The 24,912-nt window shown below is 38.9% G+C and overlaps 1 protein-coding gene across 2 annotated transcripts in view; it reads right to left on the bottom strand.

Annotated features, from left to right (window-relative positions):
- BNC2 (basonuclin 2) overlaps window positions 1–24,912 on the bottom strand; it is a 333,536-nt gene that overhangs the window by 118,452 nt on the left and 190,172 nt on the right. For both annotated transcript variants that reach the window (XM_042452219.1, XM_042452220.1), the window contains exon 3: window positions 10,240–10,475. In XM_042452219.1, coding sequence (XP_042308153.1) covers window positions 10,240–10,475 — 236 coding nt within the window. The remainder of the gene's footprint in view (window positions 1–10,239; window positions 10,476–24,912) is intronic.

The following is a 24,912-nucleotide window of genomic DNA, read 5'->3' as shown; positions in this document are numbered from 1 at the left end:
CTTGTCCTTTTATTTCTCACTCAAGTTATTATTAGAGTCAAATATTTCCAGAGACATTTGGAAGGGAGTAGAAACTCATTTTAGGAACTTGTTATTAAGTTGGCTCAGTACTTCAGACAGTTGTATTAAGAAGGATAGTGCCTAAATTATGGGACTGTACTTCAGGGAGTTGGGAAAGAAGGGGGGGGCAACAAGCAGTTGATTTCTTCTAGGATCCCTTTTCTTTGCTCCACTCTACTCATGAGATATAAACGCAAGACTACAGACTAACTTGGGGGAAATCTAAGATGGGTTTTCTAACAGGGACATTATTGCTTTTGATACAATGCTAAAGTCCAAGCCAAATGTACACGAATGTGTGGTGTCTCACTTGTTCCTTGACATGTGTGAGAGGTTCATTGGGTTTCATAAGTGAAAACATAAGGACAAAGCAGATCGGCATAAAGAGCAACACCCACCCTGAATCCATCTGCGAACCAGCATCATGCCACCTGCCCACCCAGACAGCGGGCAGCATGGGAATGTTCCTGCGGCGCAGCAATTACTTGCTGCACGCCACAGGTGCAGAGAAGAGCTCCGGTGACGGCAAATGGGGCGTCTGTTTTCTGGCGCATTTTGCTGCTCCTTTTTGTGCCAGAAAAATGCTGGATTGAGGCCGCAGTGTACAGTTGCCATGGCCCTATCTGGTGAGCAAAGGGTGTGTGTGCAGAGCTGTTCCTTCAGGGTGGTCTGTTTTGCCCCATAGTCTGCATTATTAGGATCTGAGTTTCCAAAGTGGGGCTAAATGTGTCTTCTCCACTGATGGAAATTCCCCAAGTCCTGCCAGTGTTCCTGGTCTAGTGCTGTGCAGCTGTTGGGCAATATGCAACTGGTGTCTCTGCTGGTACTGTGTCACCAACATTTTTGTCAGTGTCACAAGGTACACACTCTTCAGAAGCTGCTGTGGGACAAAAATGTATGCAAATTCAGAAGCACTGCACTGAACCTGTTTTGTCTGCATTCTGTCTGATCACCCTAGGTGACTAGTTCAGCAGATATTGCCATCACTCTAAATTGGCTTCCTTTGCTTCAGTATAGTCAGATCTGCAGGGATATATAGCATTTTGACGTACACATATTCAGAGTTTGATCCCCGGATGTCACTGTTCTACATTCTTTGAAAACATTTGAGGCCAGATTTTCAACAAAAATATAATGCCTGCTATTTGATATATTCAAGATAAAATTACCAAATTGCTGCCTCCAGACAAGACTGAGCTGTTGTGTTTTGAGGGTTCACCTGATTTTGCTAGTGGTGTTCAAGTGCTCCTGTGGCATGGCAGACCTTCTGCCATTGAAGACAGTTCACAGGCTTTAGTCCTTTTAGGGCAGAGAGTGCCTGGGAAGAGATTTATAGTCTAGTAATACATTGTTTTAGATTACAGCAATATTTAGTTCACAAATTTCAGCTCATACAAAATACAGTGACTGGACTGCTGTTTAGGATCAAGGAAGTGGAACATATATGTGTCTGTGTGTCTTCAAGTTGCCTTTTAACCTATGGCAATCCTATGAATTTTCCAGCATTTTGTAAGGCAAGGAATACTGAGATGTGATTTTGCTAGTTCATTCTTCTGAAATATCACTTACGGCACCTAGTATTCATCCACCATCTTCCATCCAAGAACTAACTAGAGCTGACCCTGCTTAGCTTCCAAGATCAGATAGGATGTGGTGCCTTTAGGGTATTTAGGACTCACAAGGATAGATGTAAAAATTGAAATCTTGCTAACAACTCTCTCTTTAGTGCAGGCCTCTAGCATGTATTTTCTCAACACATTCTATTTTCTTGTGACTTATAGCCCTATTCCATTATAGCCCTCCCATTAAAGGACCAAAGAGTATCCACCCTGGCAACACGAACATCCCAGATGGAGTCCCTGGCCACCTGTAATAGAATAAACTCTGCCCATCTCCCCAGTAATACACTAAAGACACCATTTCCCTTCTAATCTTGGAAGCTAAGCAAGGTCAGCTCTGGTTAGTACTTGGATGGGAGACTGTCAATGAATACCAGGTGCTGTGGGCTGTATTTCACAGGAAGGAACTAACCAATGCACCCCTGAGTATTTTTCCCCTAAGAAAAATCTACAAAATTCATGGGGTCATCATTAATCAATAGACAACTTGAAGGCACATGCACACAGTATCACCTGATCTAAAATACTGCATTCATCAAGACCAAAAAACAAAACAAAACAAAACCCAAAAAACAAAAAATGTTTAACAGAAAAGATCACCCTTCTGGCTTTTTGCAAATAAACTCTTTTCCTCTCTTACTCAGAATCTAGAATTATTTTTCATTTAGTTGCATCAGATGATTTTCAATCTAGATGTTTTTAAATAAATGAATATGTGGTAAAGAAAATGGACTTTTGGCCCTGTTTGACAATGTGGCCATCCTAGGCAAGGGGACAAAGTTTCATTAGAGTTGGTAAAGTAACCCCTTGAGATCATATACAGCCCGTCAAGGCTGGTTTTGCAGTAGACTCTTATCCCTAAAAAGTTTCATAAAATTATACCAACAGGAAAAAAAAACTCATAAATATACTCCCCCCCCACACACACACACAAAATGGCACTTCCTGTCGTTTTCAGTTTTACTTTGATTTTCTCTTCTTCTTTTTTGAATTTTTGGCAGTACATGTGGCACTAGCAGAGTCCCAGAACCAATGGATCCAATAAAGTTACAGACTCTTGTTGCACTAAGAACTGAAAAGCTTATATAATTTCTGAGTAAATACACAATATCCCCATTTGTATATATGAATTACCACAACACTAGCCTGTACTTCTGTTGACGTTAATATCATGCTTGTAACATGGAGAGTTCATGCTGGGAAATTTTAGTTAGTTATGGTACTTTCAGCAGCAACAACAACAACAACAACAACGCTCTTTAATATTCCGCCTCCCCCCTACGCCACTATGACTCAAGGCAGCTTACAACATATTAAACCAATACAGATTAAAAACATGCAGAAACATCAGTGTGTGTGTGTGTTATTTTAAAATGCAAGTAAACAATCAATAGAATTGAAAGAACTCAAAAATGATTAAGCCAAAGAATATAAGCAAACATTGCGCCATTAAAAGCACTATTAAAACACACACACACCTCCTGTGAAAACAGTATTAAGATTGTATGAAACATATATTTTATTTTTGTTATATAACTGGGAAGGACCCCCCCTCCAATAATTTTGGAACGACACAATGATTTTATGCCTTAAATGTTATTTTAAAAATCCATACTTAAAAAAAGCACACACACAAAAACTGAGCGTACTGCAAACAATGGGTGATTGGAGCCTCATAATGTCAAATTATTAATTACTACAACTAATTATATAGCTATTGGGAGTGGTATCTTTCTACAACTATGCATTTTAATATTTTTTAAAAATATAGCCTTAGAGGTTTTTAACGTACAGTATTCAACATTAAAAGCCAGAGTTCTATTTCTCGCTGTCCTCAGCACTGTACTTCTGGCTGCCTTCAAGGCAACAGTAAGTGTTAATGACATTTACCCCTTCTAATAAGGGCCATTCATACTTCACTGTTATTTCTTTTTATTGCATAAGACAGGTACTAGAATCTCAGTGCTGCAAGTACCCCCTCCTATCCATTATTTTTTTAAAACACTAAATCTATGGGTGCTAGACAGATGGCAAGTTCAATTTTCTAGGGCCCTCCAACCTCCCCATCTCTGTGGTCTAGGTTTCACATCTGCTGAAAGCCAGTGCCACTGCATTGAGAAAATAAAATAAACATAAAATTAGTTCCTATTTTTTTCAAGTTGGTACATAGTTGACTCAACCAACCTAAAAAAATCCTGATGCCATATCACATAAGCTCAAACATTCAGGAATGAAATAGCATTTAGTTTTAACCAGGGATGAACAAATCTGTCCAATTCTGGACCATTTTCTTTTTAAAGTCCTTTCTAATTTCCACATCTGCCTATGATGTTAAAAAAAACTGCATAAAAATGAAGACCTTATTTTTGCACATAATTTCCACTAATATACCCAATTTGTAGGCAGCTTTCCTTCTTAACCTCTTTCTCACGATTATATCTATATTGCAAACTGCAGGAGACGTTCACAATCCAAAGGATGACTGTGCTCTGATTTGTACATTTGTCCAAGAAGGAAAACTAGGCTGGTTCATTTAAAAATGAAGGACAAACAATTCTCCCTAAACCCTACATTGAATGGATTATGAAGTTACCCTTTTGCTTTGTACTGTCAAAGCTTTAATAGACCGACTTTTCATATTGCCCTTAAGTTCTAATAATTGAAAGAGATTTCCTTACAGCATGTCCAGGTGGTTGTTTTCCAAAACGGACTAAGCACACAATGTAGAATGGTGATACACAAAGTGGTGGTTGTTTTCCAAAACGGACTAAGCACACAATGTAGAATGGTGATACACAAAGTGGTGGTCCATTGATCAGTGCCTGTTCATTTGCTATTGGCTGTCAATCCATGAAAGGTTACTAGGAAAGAAAGAACTTATTGTCGTCAATGGGCACATATATTGTATAGTTCCCTGGCATGGTGGGGGGGGGGGGGGGGGGGGAGAAAGCCTACCAATCTGGACATCTAATAGTTTAAGAAGCAATGGTGTAAAACACATAGGAAGTCAACAGACAACCAGTATGTACATAAAGGCCTCTATTCCTTGGATTTTAAAGATGAACAGCACTGAAAGAATGGATCCCGTCTCCAAATTACTGTCTATTATACATGTTCTTTTACAGTGAAGTGACATACAATGCAAGTGTTATTTCATATGCCAAGTAGAAATTCTGATTCTCCTATGGCTAAGAGATATGGGCAGAATTGGCGTTCTTTCCTTATAATAGCCTGCTAGTGGAATACTTATTTGTTAAAATAACAAACCACTTTTACATGAGCTCATTATGACGGAACACCATCCTTCTCCCTTGGCTTGCAGTATTTGGATTATCCAGCCCACCCGAGCAGTTCTGGGGGTGACATGGAGGCAATGATAAAGATTGTGCTGTTCTGTCACCAGAAGTCCAATAGTAAATCCTTCCTGAAGACATGAATGTTTAGGCAAAATTCTTAGGCTTAAAATTATTAATGTTTGATATAATAAAAGGCTTGAACTCAAAGCTGCCCTTTCTTACATAGGTTTATGGTTCTGGTTCTTTTGGAACTCTTTATGTCTCAGTCACACTTATGATCTCAATCAGGCCTAGAGTGGCAAGACAAAGGAAAGCAAATTGCTTCTTTGTTTTATTCTGTGGTTGTGATTTTTCAGCCAGGACTGTAAAACAAGCGCGAATACATGAACTCAAATCTTGGCATGAAAAGAGTTTTAGTTTGTTTCTTAAATTCTCCCACACCAGTGAGGTTACTGTGAACCCCATTAGCTGTTTGAAATACATGTGAAACTTCTTCAGCACTTCTGAGTCTTTTCATATTTAATTTTTTTCAACAATTATAAACTCAGTTTTCCTTTGGTGGTTCTATTCAACTTCTTTAAAACCTCTCTTTAAGCTATTAAATTATCAGGGGTCCAAATTCTCTTCCCTTTCCCCTGACATCTACTGCCTGAGTTAGCCCTATGAAAAGAGAAGCTATTAAACACCTAAGCCCAACAGAGTCCATTGTGTCCTCAGCTTCTGCCCAACTTCTCAAAACCTAATAGGGAAAGTAACTTAGCGCTTTACTTGTATCACAAATTCCCACACATTTACATCTTCAAAATATGAGAACACAACCACTCAATGAAAGTGACTCACTCTGGTAAATTCAGGACAGAAAGTACTTTGTTACAAAATATATAATTATTTCTATGCAATCCCTTGCACAAAAGGGATGTTCATTGTCGCCATGGGGTTTCAACAGCTAACAGTCATGGGGGAGGGATATTTTGGACTATGCTTTTCAGAAAATCCCAGCCAGCATGGCTTCTGTTGGCCAGCATTGCCATTGGTTATGTTGACTGTGAGACTCAAAGAGATTCCGTCCCAAAAAATAATGTTTCCAAACTCGAAAATCTCTATATGAAGGATAGCATGTGAAATGCTACAAACAACGGGGAAAGGATAATGCCTTCAGGTCACATATGTGGGGTCCTAGGAAGCATCTGGCTAGTATCTGTTTGAAACAGGATACTGGATTAGATGAAGCCTTGCTGATCTGTGTTCTTATGAAAAGCTGATTCATTTTTTTCCAATGTGTACTATCTTTTACAAAAAAGAAAGAAAAAAGAAAGAAAAAAGGAGGTAAAGAAAATCAAAATATACAATTAAAAGTAGTAATCAGGCTTCATTAAAAGTACAGGTTTCTACTGCTGTAAAAACTGGGGGAGGATGTAATTTGTTCATTAGCACCCTCTTCCTCCACACAATACACTCTATTTTATTCAGAAAATGAACCAACTCAAAATTTAGCTAGGAAAGGTTTGCTTTATTATTATTATTATTTAATATTAATATACCCTACACACCTTGACTAGTAATAGTCAGCTTCTCAAATTACATATGCATAGAATTAAGGAACTCAAGTAATAAGCATCCTTGCCTAGGTCACTTACCATCTCCCCCCCATTTGCCCAGCAACACAATTTACAGCCAACTTCTAACCAGGTCAATATGTGGTAAAGACTTCCAACAGCTGTTCTAACTTGCCTTGATAATTATTCTCCTTTGACTGAGCAAATAGTCAGTACACTGTGGGATTCTTTTCTCTCTGTCTCTCTCTCTTTTAGCATAATAATCATATTGAAGCCTTGAAGGTTAGAGTATTATTGAATTTAGCCAGAAAAATTGACCTCCAACCTACTGGTGTATTATGGGCTTTACACCATTCAGCTATGTAGCTCTTGTGGTATAATTGCTTACAACCCTGTTTATATAAGATGTGTTTGGACCTTACAGCAGTGTTGACGGAACTGCTTAGCTTTGCAGCCATCCTGTGGTGTAGCTGTTAACATTTAAAGGCCTGCCAATACATTTGCAAAGCAAATCGCTTGGGTCCTTCACATTCATTTGACTGTCAGTCCTGATGCTGGCGAGTGATAAAGGGTCTATATGGCCAAGTCTCAAGTGAGACATGATATATTGGGGGGTTGATGTTAAAAGTGATACTGTTGCTGGTGAATGAATTAAAGACGTAGCTTTTAGTGTTTCTAAGGCCTGTTACAGACTGCCAAAATAAAGCTGCTTCGGGTCTCTTTGGAGGTGTGCTGTTTAAATGATGCATGCATCCTAAGAATCTGGAAGCTGCACTCCAGTGCTTAGGAATGGAGTGTAGCTTTGGCGCAACCTCCAGACTCGTAGGACCCATGCATCATTTAAACAGCATACCTCCAAAGAGACCTGAAGCAGCTTTGTTTTGGCAGTCTGTAACAGGCCTAAGTTCTCTTGATAAAAACGAAAACTAGAGTCTTGTAGCACTTAAAAGAGCTGCCTTCTTGAACTGCATGGTAAGCTGTACCCCACAAAAGCTTATGCTTATGCCACAATAGCTTTGCTAGTCCTTAAGGTGCCACAAAGATCTTAGTTGTTTTTGATGCTAACACTGTTACCCATCTGGAGCAGGTACTGTTGCAAATCATTCCTTCTAATATACAATCATCCCAACAGATGATTTAAAAAACAGACACTGGCCTATTTCTGTGACACTTACTCACTACAATAAGTCTCCTGTACCACAAAAGCATTACAGAATCTAGCCTTAGACTGTGAATTCCTGTTTCTGCCTGATTTTCACTGTACACTTCAAAACAAATGCATTTTAAAGCTCTGTGTAGAAACCCAGTCTACTTAACAGGATACTAGCCTTTTTACTCACCTTTTAAACAACATTATTCAGACCCTAGGAATTTACACTTTAATGTATAAGCACACATGGCATTGTTTAAGAGAAAAATGTACATCTGTGAGCAAAAGGCATATGTCTGAATCTAAAGCATATGTGAAGGCACATATCCATGTTTTCAGAGAGGAGGGGGAAATCAGTGACAATCTTTACACTGGATTAAAATTTAACAGTTAGGCACCTGCATCTCTTTAACTTTCTAAAAGCAAATTAATAAAGTTCTAGCAACCTTCTCCCCCCGCCCACACCCAAATATGCTTGTAGGGTTTTATGTAATAGCCCAAAGCTTGTCCAAAGTTAAAACATGAGAGCTGAAATATAGTTTGGGGCAAGGGGAGAAAGGAAAAGCAAGAGATTATTAGAACAAATCTAACATTTGGTCTCCACGGTAAAGCTGGCACTCTGATCCTTAAGCTTACATTCCACTGCTTTCAGTGGAAGTTGTATTGAAGACTGTAGTCGTGGAGTTCCAGAGCTCATACAAGTCACAACAACCATGACATAAATTGGAAATGAAACCCTGAAGGTTTTGTGCTTCTTCCACAAATCGCAATGGACATAGTATGGAAAAGTTATCCTTTCAGCTCAAAATTGTTCCTAGTGTCTGCATTTTGCCTTTTTGGAAACAAATCTTTTTTTTTTTAAATGATTTTTATACATGCACTAGATCTGCAGGCTCCCTCTCATGTATGTCCAGGAAGCCAATGCTTATTGATGCTAGCACACAAGCATGAGAAAACATGCCTATGAACACATAATGTCAATGTGCTGCTTCTTCATTTTCCTTTTAATTACTTATCTGAATAAAAATTTACCATAAAAGCTTACTGTAGAAGGAGGATGAGGATAACGGTGAGTTGGAGCTGGACTTTAGCAACATGTTTAAACTGAAAACAGATTTTGCAGTGTTTTGTACAGTGTGAATACTGCATGTCAGAGAACGAAGAGAAAAGGAAGCACAAATCTTCAGGAGGAGGCTAGATTCTTTCACGTAACATTAATCCATCATTTAGCATTATGTTGAAATATAGTAATGATATAAACCCAGGAGAGTTTTATGGTTTGTTTTTTAATCACTTACGACTAGTTACAAATATATGTTGTATATTTTATCTTAACTACTTCTGTTCTGCTTCAGTCTCATATAAATTGATTTGTGACTACATCCCACTGAAATGAATGTGGGTTGATGTATAAAGGATTGCACTGTACATATGAAATTTTTATTATAACAATTTAGGATTAACAATTTGGGAACAGCAGGGCTTTTGCTGAGAGATGGGAAGAATATTTGATACATGGCCCAAAAAGTGTTTCTTGCGTGCTAGGGAACTCTGAGGAGGACAAACCTAGACAGATCAGCATCTTCACAGCTCAGGACTTATTCTGTGCAAAAAGAATAATAATCGATGCAAAAATTAATCATTCCACTTGTTTTAACGCAAATGGGAGGGTGCTTGGAGAGTCAATAGGATAGAAAAGGGGATCATTCTTAATTTTCTAAGGATGCCAACGTTACAAAGGATACTATTTACTCAAAAAATATTAAGGGGGGAGGTTGAGGGTATAGTGACTTTTTTGGATATTTAACAGTATCTACAATAAAGTTCTAACAAAATATTATATTATTCATTACTTGTGAATAATGAGTAATACATTACTTGTCAAATTTGACAGCAGAAAAATAAAAAGCTAAAAAAAAATGAGTCGCATTTCCATGTTCTGGGCATCAGTGACCACACTAAAATTACATCATTAACCAAATGGATGCAAGTAATCTCCACAACATAGTGGAATATGATTCATAAAATTTAGGTATTATTTGCATTAAGCTAACAGATACCACACTATAGCTGATGAATATGCTGGGTTTTTTTTTTAATCTTTATACTTCCTTTTTTCGGGAGGTCCAATGTTCCTAAACAGACTTATATTTATGGGAAATCTAACTTGTGCTCCCTCATATTTCTAATTATTAATATTTATTTCAAACTCAGGACTATTAATTTGGCCTTCTATGGTCTAGAAGCTGTAATTGTTTAATATATGAGCACTGAAAATCCTCAAAGTCTATCTCAGGTTTGCAAGTAACATAGGCCTACTATGCTATAGGCAATACAGAGTAGAGATATACACAAGGAATTTTCTGGTGTGTTTTTCCATAGCACTTGGGATGATCCCACTTTCAATAGCATTACTTTCCCTTTCCTTCTACTCCCATTACAGACATTGAATCCAACCTACAATATAAGAAAGAGACAATGTGAAGACATCATGCTTTTTAAAAACCCAGAATCAGAGGTCATCGACTAGTTATTTCATGCACTAGGCTGATTCCTACCTGAAGGATGTAGCCCCGCACATAGTCCCGAAGTGTCCAGCCCAAACCATGCAGGATGTGTAGTACTTCTTCCTGTTTCAGCACACTGAAGAGACGGTCCAGCAATATCTTCAGTCTCACTGGTACAGCCTGGGTACCATAGAGCATCAGGCTGCTGATGTCAAACACAACATTGGATTGTACAATCTCCACTTGTGTTGGATGGTAGAGATGCTGAGTGCTAAGCTTGTCCAAAGCTGAGAGAGAGAGGAAAGAAAGAGAATGGAATGATGAGAAGAGGCAATCTAAATTTAGTTCAACTTTAAATTGTGTAATGTACATTTCTGGGCATATGGCCTCATGTGAGTTACAATTTAAAAACAAGACATAATTCTGAAGACAAGTTGTTAAAAATATGTGGGACTGTTACATCATGGAATGAAATAACTGCTAGATACAGGCATGCCACATATATATGATTTTAATTGTTTGAATTGTTTAATTGTTTTTTAAACTTATATGTTGCCTGTTTTATACTGTTTTAACTTGGACTGTTTTAATTTGTAAGCTATCTTGAGACCCTGTGCTGGGAGGAAAGCGGAATATGAGTAAGCATAATAAACATAATAAACACAATAATAATAATAATATTTGAATTGGGTTTAATGTTATTTTAAACAAAGTCTTAATAATCGTACTCTCTAAAATTAAAAGAAACAGTCAGAGGAAATGTGTCTACACCAGTGACATTCGTGGATAAATTACAAATTCATTAGAAAATGAATGTTAGCCATTTAAAAAGTTTTAATATTAAAAAAATCTTGAAAACCTTTAAGATATTTGTCACATGCAAACTCATTACACAGCTTTACAAAAACAGGCCCAGAAAACTTTTTTTGCCTTTTTCCCTGTCCCTCACTACTCCAAAACCAGTTTGACATTAGTTTACATTGATTTGTTAATTTATTTTATTAAATTATTTTATTAAAAGATTTATAACCTACCCTATATTCAAGAATGTCAAGGAGGAATACAATAATAATAATTTTATTTAAATAGTTAAAAATTCAAATAAATTAGGAATAATTTTAAATGGATGAAAGCATATTAAACAATTTAACAATTTAACAAGTTAAAACAAGAGTTTAAAACCAGTTAAAGCAGCTGTCGACAATTTAACAGCATACACATACATACGAACATTTAGAATAAAGATATTAGGCTCAAAGGCTTTAGTGAAAAGCCATGTTTTTACTTGACACTTTATTGGCACCAGTGTTGGTGTCAACTGGGCCTCTGAGGGGATGGTATATCACAACTAGGCTCCCACAATAACGGATGCCCTCTCTCATGTAATTCCAGTGTATCACCAACCTCCCATTGGTGGGACATGAAAGTGGGCTCCTCTCGCAGACCTGAACCTGTGAAGAGGTACATAGGGAGATATGCCTGTTCAAGTATTGAGTTTGCAAGCTATGTCGGGTTTTAAAATGTTATCACCAGCACCTTGAGTTTAGACTGGAAGCACACTGGCAGCTACTACAAGTCCTTGTGATTGCATTCCAGTCATAAATCTACCTGATACATTAGCTGCATCTTTGGATCATCTTCTAGAGCACATTACAGTAGCCCAACTGGGAAGTAACCAGGGCATAAAACACTATGGCTAAGATGTTCCTTTATCCAGAATAGGCTGGATAAAGGTTGGCAGACCAGTTGAAGGTGACCCTAGACTCTCTGAACCACAGAGATCATCTGGGTTTCCAGTAAAAGAGATGGATTTAGCAGGCTACCCAACTAATGTCTCAAGACTGCAACTTCTCTAAGGCAAGTTGCTTACCCAGTTCCTGAACCTGACAATTACTAATCCACAGAATCTTTGTCTTATCAAAATTCAGCTTCCATTTACAGTGGGCCCTCCCCTTACGTGGGGGATCCGTTCCGGATCCCCCTGTGTAAAGGGAAATCCATGTATGCTTGCGCCCCATTGGAAACAGTGGGGGGGGGGTGCACAAAGCAGCGTGGTGGTACGCACACCATGGGCTCGCACGCCATTGCTTCTATCGTTGTGCAGCTTCTGTGTAAGCTGGGAGCCGCATATGGCGCGGAACACCGTACTGACTTTTTCTACATCCAGGTACTGGTCCATTACCTGCATGGCCTCTGCTGACCCTAACAACATGTCAAAAGTGTCAACATCATATTCCTAATAACCTCACTCAACAGCTTCATGCAGATATTGAACAGAACATGAGAAATTATAGAACCTTATGGCACTCCACAATTTAATGATCACGAGGCTGAACAGGAATCAGCCTCGTGATCTTAATGCTACTCTCTGGAACTGGCCCTGTGGATGGGAGCAAAACCATTCTAACATACAGTAACGCCTCTCATTCCTATCTGACAGATCAGGTCCAGTAGGATACTATGATGAATGGTATCAACAGCCACTTAGAGTCAGGAAGATCAAAAGGGCAGCATTCCCCCTGTCTTTCATCAGAGTTAAGTTGTCAGTCAGGGAAACTTTTAGTGCCCTACACTGGCCTGAACCATACACAAATGGATCCAAATAATCCATTTCCCCCAAGAATGATTGAAACTGCCCAGTTCTCACATACTCCGGTGGCTTGCCCAAGTGGTAATATTAGCAACAGGGCAGTAGTTCTCACATGCCTTCTCACATGGAGGCCCCTTTCAAGAGAAAACACACACATTATTTCTACAGTGTGTTTTGGGCCATAGTGAGCCATTTATCACACCCTTGATGCACATAGCCAATAGCCCTCTGCAAAATCTTATTAGCCAAGATAAAAAAATCAATTGATTTGTGTATGGATGGATTAGAAATGGGAAGAATATTTGAAAACATTTGCAAAATGGTAAAAAAATATGTTTCTGGAGTGTCAACAAACCCTGACAAGAAGAATCTTGGATTGATGATAATTTTTTAGTTCAAATTTGAACATGATTGTTTCTGTGCTGCAGAAAAAATACTATACTTGGGAACTGATCCTGCATACAGTTCACACAAGATTCTGCATATAATTCACACGTGGATTTTCTGCAGAGAAAACAGCATTATTTATGCAGAAAATAGTATTTCTACACAGAAATCCCTTCAGTGCTGAAAATACTGTTTTCTCTGCAGAAAATTCTGCACAAAATAAGTCTAGAACTGTGAATCATCTTCAAAAGCTGCAGCAAGAAGAAAAGTGCTATAATTACTCATTGCTTTCTGCAAGAAGAAAATTGGAGAACAATTACACCCCTAGGTGGGATGAACTGATTCAAACGTATTATCCACATCATCAATCTGAAACAACTGAAAATGATCCCAAGAAAACTGATTAGGTAGAACACTAGATACTTCCTCAGGCTCTGTGATAACCATGGCATCAGGTTCTGAACCAATATTAATGACTTTCTACTTTAAGTTCGTTACAAGTTTCCTAGAGCAAGCAATTGAAAGTTCCACTACTAGCCCTTCAGAGTCTGATCTCCATAGGTGCCTTGCCCCTGAGTATAACTCTGCTAATGGCATGTTGAGGATAAGATAATGGAGGCACAGTAGCATGTTTTTTGTGCTAACCTCACTGCTGCATAAAAGGCATAAAAATAGTCCTCATTAATTTCAGTCCCACACACATTGTGGTCCCTCTTTCACTCTGTCATATGAATACAACATTGAAACAGTATGAAAATATGCAAAATGACAACCCCCCCCCGAATGCCACTTCTTCCTAAGCTTCTCTGTAACGCTCTGTTGATCTTTTCTCAAAAAGGCATACATACCTATTTCAGCACATACAGGCTTCCTACTGTGTAATGTATACAACATAACACAAGTGATATAGGTATAATAATCACACAAACAACTTGTGATATTCATGCAATTTATTAGAGACAAGTGACTGACACCCAGGAACATTCACATCACTGGGAGACACTCTGTGCCTATCCTCAGGTGTCAGAGGTCTAATCTGACCTGCAGAAATAATGCAGTTTGACACCACTTCAACTGCCATGGCTCAGTGCTATAGAATTCTGAGATGTATAGTTTGTTATGGCACCTGAGCTCTCTGACAGAGAAGGCTAAATATCTGATAAAACTACAAATCCCAGAATTCCATAACATTGAGCCATGGCAGTTAAAGTGGTGTCAAACTACATGATTTCTGTAGTGCACATTAAACCACAGTCAAGTTCTAAAGAGAGCACTAACAGTGTAAAAACAGGGAAGGGGGAAAGAGGACAAGAAAAACCACCAGAAGCCAATTGATGCTGTTCCAAGGACAAGTGCAAACATCATTCCTACACAAGTTAAAACTTCATTTCTTAAATACAAGAATCCTTAATGCTTTGTAACATTTAAAGCAAAATGAGCTTGCCCTATGGCACTATAGATATTTGAATGGGCTTTTTTTTTTGTCAGTTTTTAAAATGATGTTGTAGGGGGTCTCCTTCTTCCCCATGTACTTTGGTATCTTCTTTGCTTGTGGTCACTGGAGAGTTCATGTACTCTTGATAAATTGCTTTCTTATATCCACAGCGTAAATGCCCTTATCGTTTCCCTGCTGGCTTCATTCAACACACTTGCCCCTGGGGATACTTTGTCAAAGAGTTCTGGTTTCCTCATACTTCATTTCTTGCTACTGATTTGTCTGATCTTTCCTATTCTAGCAGTTTAGTCAACCTTGAATAAATAGGTTTTTAAAAATTAATTTAAAGTTCACAAAAGATAAGGGATTGGCAAGCTTGGGGATTGAAGTCCTCTGTCTCTCTGCAGAACATTCACACTGCAGAAATATGAAAGGCAATCTTCTGCCAAATACACTCACAATTAATTATTTTATTTATTTAACTGAATAAGACAACCCTATTGCTAAGGGCCATATTTTCATAGTAGGCAGAAATTGTAATATTGCAGTTATACACAGATATATCAGTGTGATTACTCCACATATTTGTAAACCTGATGATTACATTAATAATCCTAAGTTTTATAAAGACATAGACTTCCCGGTCTTCTAAAATGTTGTTGTGTGTCTTCAAGTAATTTCCAACTTATGGCGGCCCTAAGGCAAATCTACCACAGGGTTTTCTTGGCAAGTGTTGTTCAGCAGGGTTTTGTCTTTGCCTTCCTTTGAAGCTTAGAGTATGTGACTTGCCCAAGGTCACCTAGTGGGATTCCATGCCTCAGTGGGGATTCAAATCCTGGTCTCCAGAGGCATAGTCCAACTGCCCAAGCACTACACCATGGAGGTTTGACACCTAACTATATATCGTTAGTATATTTAGAGTTTATTGTGGGCTCTTCAAATCCGGAATTTGGGAAGCCTAGTTACATGGAAGTTTCTTAGGCACTGACTAGGCTTAGTGCTTGGTGGAGACGTAATGCCACCATAGATCTCAAATAACTGCTGTTAAGTGAAAGGAAATAGGCTGAGGAGGAGTCACCAAATACATGAGCAGTCCTAGTTAGCATTAACCATGATGTGAAGGGAAGAGGCTGGCAAGCCTGGTTGGAGCCAATCAATCACAACTCAGGGGTGCTATGGGGGAGAAAGGATAGAAAACTAATGCTTGACTAGGATAGAATGCAGATAACAATAAGATGGGGAAAGATAGCCTAGAGATAGGGGAATGCTGCAATAGAGATAGGTCAGGCAGCCAGGAGGAAGAATTGAATAGAGATTTGGGGAGCTGCAAATAATTAAATACTGTAGGCCCTTCTTATACACAGATTTTTTTATACATGCATTCAAGCATACACGGTTTGAAAATATTCAAAAAAAGTATACATTTCAAATATCAAACCTTTTTATAAGGGACACCATTTTGATATATCATTATATTTAATGGGACTTGAGTATACACGGATTTTGTTATACAAGGGGATTCTTGGAACCAAATCCCAGCGTATAACAAGGGTCTACTGTAGTTAGGGATTAATGTGTGATCTAAATGTTTCTTAATAAACTTCTTCTTGATTCTTCTTTGTGTCTGGCTGTTTCTGTTATGTTTTGATAGAGAGTCCGGTGATGGTTACCACATCCACTGGTCAATCTAGGGGGCCACCTTGCGGCCCAACTACCTAATTCAAGAAGAGATGGAGAAGGGAAAGGGAGCAAGGTGAGTGACAGGAGTCCAGCCAGGAGAGAGGATCCATCACACATGGGTATCACATAATGTAGAGAGAAAGCTACATCACCACCTCAGAAAATATTAGAAATGCGAGGGGGGAAAGTGTGGAGTGAGCCGGCAAGCATGCTCTCAGGCTCTTTCCCAACAACATTGTATCTGCAGCAGGCTTTAATCATGGAAAATGTTTCGTGTCAGCAAATGGTAGGTGCTGGAAAAATTCCTTTAACACATGTTTATCTTCATTCTGCATTTGTTAGCCAGCACATTTTTTTATAAATCAAGAGATGTTTTTGTGCAGCCATAAGCCTGAGGTGTGTCTTAGGGAAGGTGAAGGGATTTAAGGTCTGCTTGTGAAAAAGCATTTTAAAAACATTATATTTTGGCTTATGCAATACTTGTTGAGTATATACTGCATAACCAAAAGGATATAAATACCATAAATAGCTGCCACTGTGTCACCTATACTGAAATGATTTTTTTCAAGACAGATACCCACATTTTCTCAATATACCTAATGTTCATGGCTGCCTTTGAAAAACACATGTCCCCAGTCCTGTGTTCCTTGTATTCTATGGTGAAGTTGGTCTCACACACACACCACACACATCTCTTTCTCCTTACAGCTTCCATGGCAGCAGCAGCTAATGGGTGAGTAACTGGCACACACACAATAACTTAGTGCTCTAATGTTCATCTCATATTGAAGTTATGCCATACAAGATGTCAAACTTTATATTCTAGATTAAAGAATTACAAATGTTAGCTACACCATCAGTTACAATATAGTCAGACAGGACACAAAAGGCAGCATATCTGTGGCAGTGCAGAAAATAGTGCATGGTGAAAACAGCAGTTAAATATTTTGTAAATTGTTCCTAAGCGGAATAAAGTACTTCAAATTTCAAATGCATAGAACATAATATCAAGGCTTGATATAAGCATCCACTATATTTGATTTATCCAAACCATTATTGCTACCGTATATTCCGGCATATAAGACGACTGGGCGTATAAGACGACCCCCAACTTTACAACTTAAAATAGAGTGTTTGGGATATACTCACCGTATAAGACCACCCCTCTCTTCCACGATAAGTCAGAAAGGAGCTGAAGGCACACAAGAACAGTAGCAGCAGCGGCAGAGGAGAAAGAGGGGGAGGAGAAAAAAGGAGAAGGAGAAAGAAGAAAAGGAGGGGAAGAGGAGGGAGACTCCACTACACTCTGAGGAAGGAGTCTGTTCCACGTTTGAAATAACAGCATACACAACATTATTTCACCCGCCTCGACAACTCCTCCCGCCCTTCCTCTTGGTGCATCTACACTTTAGAATTAATGCAGTTTGACACCATTTTAAGAGCTGCTGCTCCATCCTATTGGAATCCTAGAATCTGTAGTTTTATAAGGTCTTTTGCCTTCTCTGCCCAAAGAATGCATGGAGGGGCACTGATCCAAACTACAAATCCCAGGGATTCTGTATGGATGGAGCCGTGGCAGTTCAAGTGGCTCCTATTGGAATCAAAGCCCAGGAAGCTTTGTGCCAAATAGAAACGTGTTAGGCTGCAACTTCACTGCAGAAATAATCCAGTTTGACACCCCTTTAACTGCCCTGGCTCAGTGCCAGGGAATCCTGGGAATCCTAGTTTTGTGAGACATTTAACTTTCTCTCCCAGAAAACTCTGGTGTGACAACAAATTAGTTCCCAGGATTTCATAGCACTGGGCCATGGCAGTTAAAACAGTACAAAACTGGATTGTATCTGGAGTGAAGATGCAGCCTGAGTTGGGTCCAAGACACACTTCAGAAATAATCCAGTTTGAGACTGCTTTAACTGCCCTGGCTCAGTGCTATGGAATCCTGGGAATTCTAGTTTTCTGAGATATTTAGCCTTCTCAGCAAACTTTGGTGTGACAACAAACTACAATTCCCAGGATTTCATAGCACTGGGCCATGGCAGTTAAAACGGTATGAAACTGGATTGTCTCTGGAGTGAAGATGCAGCCTTAGTTGGATCCAAGACACACTTCAGAAATAACTGCCCTGGCTCAGTGCTAGGGAACCCTGGGAAGTGTAGTTTTGTGAGACATTGAGCGTTCTCAGAAAGAGCTCTGGTGCTACAACAAACTACAATTCCCATGCATCTGAGGAAGTACGCTTAAGTCTAGGAAAGCTCATGCTGCCAACTTTTCTTTCAGTGAGACTCAAAGGTGCTACAAGATCTATCTCTCTATCATCATCATCACCATTATTGTTATCATTATTAAATCCAAATGCACCTGCAGAAGTGGACTTAAATTGGCAACACTGATTATGCTGTAGACTCATTCTCTGGGGCTGGGATCTGGAAGTGTGGAGGCAATTCCCTTGAAAAACCAGGGAATCCTGGGAATTGTAGTTTGTGAGGGCGGGGGGGGCAACCACTGTCCTCTCTCTGATTGGCTGTTAGTGTGACTCTATCCAAACAGGATTGGTTGCTCTGTAGCCTGGCTCTCAGAGGGACTCAGGGGCTAAGAGAGAGACAGAGAGAGAGAGAGAGAGAGAGAGAGAGAGAGAGACCCTTTTCTGAGGGTGGGGTGGCGACCACTCTCCAGCCCTCTCTCTGATTGGCTGAAAACTGTGAGTGTGTGACTCCAAAGGATTGGTTGCTCTGTAGCCAGCCTGGCTCTCAGGCTGGAGGGAAGGTAGAGAGACCTTCTGCCGTCTGAGGACAGGAAGGGAAAGGAGGGAGCAAGGAAGGAAGGCAGAGAAGAAAAGGAAGGAAAAGGGAAGGAAGGAAGGAGGAAGGGAGGGAGGGAAGGAAGGAGGGGAAAAGAAAGGGAGAGAGGGAGGGAGGGAGGGAAGGCAAAGGAGGGAAGGAACGGAGGAGGATGCTCCTTTGCCTTTGAGAGAAGCCTTCCCTGCCGAGGGCTCTCTTTAGGACCCAGGGGCTTTCCGGAGTACAAGACGACCCCCGACTTTGGGGAAGATTTTCCAGGGCTAAAAAGTAGTCTTATAGGCCGGAAAATACGGTATATTAATATGAAAGGGTTTGGGATAAGAATGACTGCTGTACATTGTATAGGAATATATGAAAAAGTGGCACAATATTCTTAGTTTTTTCCATTTGGAAATTCCAGTTATGAGACAGGCACATACAATGTAGTTCATTTCAGACATTGTTCTGGGTAGATGCCAAAAGTGGCGTCATATTTTCCTTCAGAAATGTTTCTGAACCCACTTTAATGCTTTGGGCTGGTAAGCCCAAGAGACCCTCTGTACGTTTCAGACACAACATGAAACCATTGTCTTGAGTGCACAAAGTCACTCTAAAGAGCATGATTTTAAAAGGTAAGGAGGTGTGCTTGTTTCATTCACTCTGCATTTTCCTGAACAGAACACTACATTCTGATAAGTGCTCTCCTTCACTATAGTTTTAAACTGAAAAAGTCCCACTTTCTTTCTAATTTCTTACTATACACTTTATTTGTATGGGAAATACATATTTCCATAAGCATTTAATGTATTCCTGGCACAAAAATTATCAAATTCAGAATGATTTCAAATTTAAAATGAGTTCTTCTCCACACCCCCTTTTGGAAGCAATTTTCTGTGCCACTGACTTGATTGGCTAGGAGTGCAGACTTACAATAAAACACTGAATGTGCTGGGATTAAATATACCACTTACCTCAGTAGCATTTATTTTCATAGTTTGGAAAGCAAAATTTCCAGAATCCCAATAAAAGACTTTTGTTTCTTAGTAAGGATATAAATGATTGCCTATTTCATTTGCATATACAAGAATGAAACATTTCAAAAACTTTTCTCAACTCTGGGTGAGACCATGTGACGTTTTGCACATTTCTTGTACTTTTACATTTTGAGAAATTTTGGTGAAATATTTATGGAGTTTTTCCCCGCACAAAAGCACTGTATTTTGTATAAAATATATTTTCACACAAAATATACATTACCACAAAATATTGTGTTTTGCAGCAAATAGAACATTTAATGCAAAATGCAAAGTTTCTGTGCAATCTTTTCACTCTCCCAGGGTAATAAAAACAATCCTGCAAAGGTTGACCATTATTATTATGATGAGATGTCTGGACACATCAAGACATCCCCCTTTCAAATATTTAAATATTCTTTATATCTCATTTTCTAAGTATTAAATTTTGGACCCAGTATACTGGATGAGATATAGTGGCTTAGTGGTTAAGATGCCAATTCTGTCAATCAGAAGGTTGGAAGGCTGGTTTGAGGCTCAAGTGCTGTGTGGTGGGATGAGCTCCTGTTACTAGTCCCAGCTTCTGCCACCTAACAGTTTGAAAGCATGCAAATGCAAGTAGATAAATAGGTACCACTTCAGTGGGAATGTAACAGTGTTCAATGTAGTCATGCTGGCCACATGACCACCAGAGTCATCTTCAGACAATGTTGGCTCTTTGGCTTAGTAATAGAGATGAGTACCACCCCGTACAGGTCGGATATGACTAAACATTCGTGTCAAGGGGAAACCTTTACCTTTTATACTGGATATACCTGCATGTTTTATACATAAGGGAGAGGATGCTGATAGCTATCAGCCCCTTCTCTCCAGCATTTGCTTTTTAAAAATCAACACTATACTTGAATCGGAAGTAATCACGATATCCAGGGTAAGACTTAAGCACTTACATTTCATTTTCTACAAAAGTAGACTGACTTAAAATGACAAAAGTGAAAGACTGAAGAGGAGGTTTAGTGGTATTATGGAACAGATGAAGTGGATTGTTATATATAATAAAAACAGAAAGTTTGTATTTGAATTTTAGAATTCTTCAGGCTCTACTCTTCTGTAGTGGTGAGTTTTGTGAAACATGTAACCGAAACCTGTAAAAAAAAAAAAGGTAAGTGTGTATATAGTTCTGACTATTTATTACTGCTATACTGAAAGCCTATAGGTAGACTCATAGAAGATAGAGCTGGAAGAGACCACAAGGGCCATCTAGTCCAACCTCCTGTCATGCAGGAACTCTCAATCAAAGTATCCCTGACAGATGGCCATCCAGCCTCTGTTAAAAGACCTCCAAAGAAGGAGACTCCACCACTCTCAGAGTGAGTGTGTGGAATCATGATTTCTATAATATGTGTTTCTATGTTTACAGGACTTCATGAACACTGGACCCAAACCTTCATGGCTCCAAATGGTACAAAAGTAGCAAAATAGTTCCAAAATTTGAGAAAAAGAACAATACTTGTTTCCATCAACCATATACCAGAAGATTGTATAAGGCTGCTGTTGGAGACAGCTAACAAAAGGAACTTTAAAGTTGTAAAATCTAACTTTAATAATTTAAAATATTAAGTCAGAGTATAGGCAAGAGTCTATGGAACTTTTATGTAAACCATGATGACACAAATGGAAATAGGATTTAAATAAGCATTTGAAAAAGTAAGCTGCATGCGCTTCTACCAAGTAATATTGATAAAGATAATGAACAACTTCTACAGATTGTAAAGGACCTATGCACAAGATGATTCATACCATAATGGAGACCTTTGGAGTCAAACTCAAACTAACAGATTACCCTACAACATACGTTCAAGATACAGTGCCAAAGCTCACTTGGCTGCTTTGGCATACTAAGTCATAATATAGCACACCAAAAGTTAACATTACATTTCTTTTTCAATTGAAGGGGTAGGAAAAGGGTTTTCGATTTATATTTTATTGGGGGTTTGAGGCCCTGCACAATTCAAAGGAAATTAAATCCACACTGTGCATTAAAATAATGGCAAGTGGTTTGTTCAATTTATCAAGTGCCAGAAAGTGCAAAGCAAGATTCTTCTGTTGCTTAGCCAGTTAAGGTTAGACATAGCTATGCAAGACCTCTTGCTGACCCAGAACTCTTGCCATAGCTATGGGCACTGCAGGAGTTCAGGGTGCCACAAAACCTCTACCTCAGCTGAGTGTGTATTTAATTATGGCACATACAGTACATACTATTTTAGCCTGCAGTAGAGATACAATTCTAGAGGCAAGTAATGTTTAATGATATTCTAGAGGAAAACTTTGCAATTAAAGTGTGCTGGCTAAATTCAAAATTGCACACAAGCTTCAAGAGCCTTGCAAAGGATAGATTACAACAGAATTTGGTGACAATTCAATCAGGGCTGGTAACTGAATGTGCATTGTGCACACACTTATTTATTTATTTAACTCCCAGCTTTCTCCTTCTGTAGGGTACAAGGCTGAATAAATACAGTGGTACCCCGGGTTACGAATTTAATTCGTTCCGCCGCCGCGTTCGTAACCCGAAAATCTTCGTAAGCCGAAAAAGCCATAGGCGCTAATAGCGAAAGCCGCGATTTCGTGCGAAAAAGCGCCGAAAAGCACCAAAAATTTTTTCGTAACCCGAAATAACCTTCGTAACCCGGAACAGTTTTTTTCAATTGATTTTTTTCGTAACCCGGAAATTTCGTAAGGCGGCGCATTCGTATCCCGGGGTACCACTGTAATAAGGAATGGAGATAATAATCTCCCATTAAAAAGTCATTAGTTTTGTTTTGGCATTTTGTCTGTCTGTTTTCATATATTTTTATTACTGGATAACCAATGAATAATACCAGGGACTCCATTTACTGTATGTAGGGCTGGGTTCTAAACCACTCTCAAGAATTATAAAATGTAGCTCAATAGCTCAATAAGATACTATGTGTGTTGCTTCAGAACATCCAGAAATGAGAAATCCAGTCAGCACCAGGATTGGGAAGGCTCTTGAGCAAGAGCATTCCTAAATGACCATTTCATTCCACTGTTGTCTCTGGCCATTTACTTCATATCTTCACCTGACCAAATATGTACCACTGCAAAGAGGATGAAGACAAGAGAAATGGAGGATTCTGTTTCTCCAGTTCTTGAAACTGCTTTGTTTAACCATATTAAGGCCTTGATACTGAATAAGCATCAATGTCTAGGAAGATGACCACAGCTAGAGGGGCTTCCTATTAGGGGGCCAACTTTGACAATTGCCTAATGAAACTGATCCTAAAACCAGGCCTTGGAAAACAGATTTTTCAACTCAGAATAACATACGAGTGTGCATAAGTAACCAAAACAAAGTCCTTAATCAGTGATGATTGGTGTCATATAGAGCCCTGGTGGCGCGGTGGTTAAATGTTTGTACTGCAGCCACTCACTCAAAACCATAAGGTTGCAAGTTCAATACCAGCAAAAGGGCTCAAGCTCGACTCAGGCTTGCATCCTACCAAGGTCACTAAAATGAGTACCCAGATTGTTGGGGGCAAATTAGCTTACAGCTGTAAACTGCTTAGACACTGCTTAGGCGGTATGAAGCGGTATATAAATGAAGCTTGTTTGTTTTTTGTTTGTACCCAGATTGTTGGGGGCAATTAGCTTACAGTTGTAAGCTGCTTAGACACTGTTAGTTCAGTATGAATCGGCATACAGTATAAATGAAGCTGTTTCTTTGTTTGTATCTTTCTTGTTGAATAAGGTGCTGAAACTGTTCTGGGTTTTAGCTGAATTTTTTCAGAAGCAATCCAGTTTGCTAAATCCTATCAAATAGGGTTAGGACCCTGGAATAGTTCCTCTAAGATTCACACTATAACTCACAGTGGATTCACTGTCCCACTAACAGGGAACCCACAATTTGCCACTGGTTTAAAACAACATCTTTCTGGCTGTCATCATATCCATCCAATATATTTTAAACTTTCCCAGTAATGTCACATATTAAGTTATGTCTCTCAATAATGACTTTAGATTTCAGAAAGAGACAAATCTGTATTTTTCCCCCATATCAAATCTTCAGGTAGTACACATTCCTACTTTCCTACTAAAGTAAGAGCACCATAACTCACTTTGGCAAAGTGTTGCACTCAGAAAATAAACTCCAGTTGATATAATTTTATACATCACAAACGTTTAAGTTATCTGCTATTGATGGTATTTGTGATCTTCAAAACAGTGATTCTTCATTCCTAATTGAGAAGAAATTATCCAGTGATGTGTTAATGTACTATTGTCTAGTAAGTGTTCTCAGGAGCAGGGAGAATTGTCCCCATCTGATTTTAAGTTCAAAATCGGAAGAACTATAGTTCAACTGTTTTAGAGGAATACCTTAAAAGAGTCAGGACAGTAGGTACGCAACTGCATCCTTATTATTTCAATTTCCCTTTTTATTTCTTCAATTCAAAACATTGCACTATTTGTTAAAAATAAAGGAAGCATTAACACATAACATGAAGCAATAAACTACTTGTCAGTTTCCAGATTCCTTTATGCTCTAAAAGCACCTATGTGATCTATTAATCTTGCACATACAGATGCGCACACAGAATAAGAACACAGATAGCATTTCAAAATTAAAACTACATTACCAACATGTTTCGATTACAGCGAGACTGACAAATGGGACTCTGTCATGCTTCAGCCATTTCTTTTAACTGTGTTAAAAGGGACCCTGCTCATAAGTCCTTTTAATTTACATAGAATAAAAAGGTTATTTAAAAACAGTCAACAAAAATCTTCATTAATTTCTGCCTCTGTGATCTGATTCCAAGA

The sequence above is a fragment of the Sceloporus undulatus genome, chromosome 2 (assembly GCF_019175285.1).
Source record: "Sceloporus undulatus isolate JIND9_A2432 ecotype Alabama chromosome 2, SceUnd_v1.1, whole genome shotgun sequence".
NCBI lineage: Eukaryota > Metazoa > Chordata > Lepidosauria > Squamata > Phrynosomatidae > Sceloporus > Sceloporus undulatus.
Note: the sequence above shows the minus strand (reverse complement) of the source record. Positions and strands in the feature narration are given on the sequence as shown.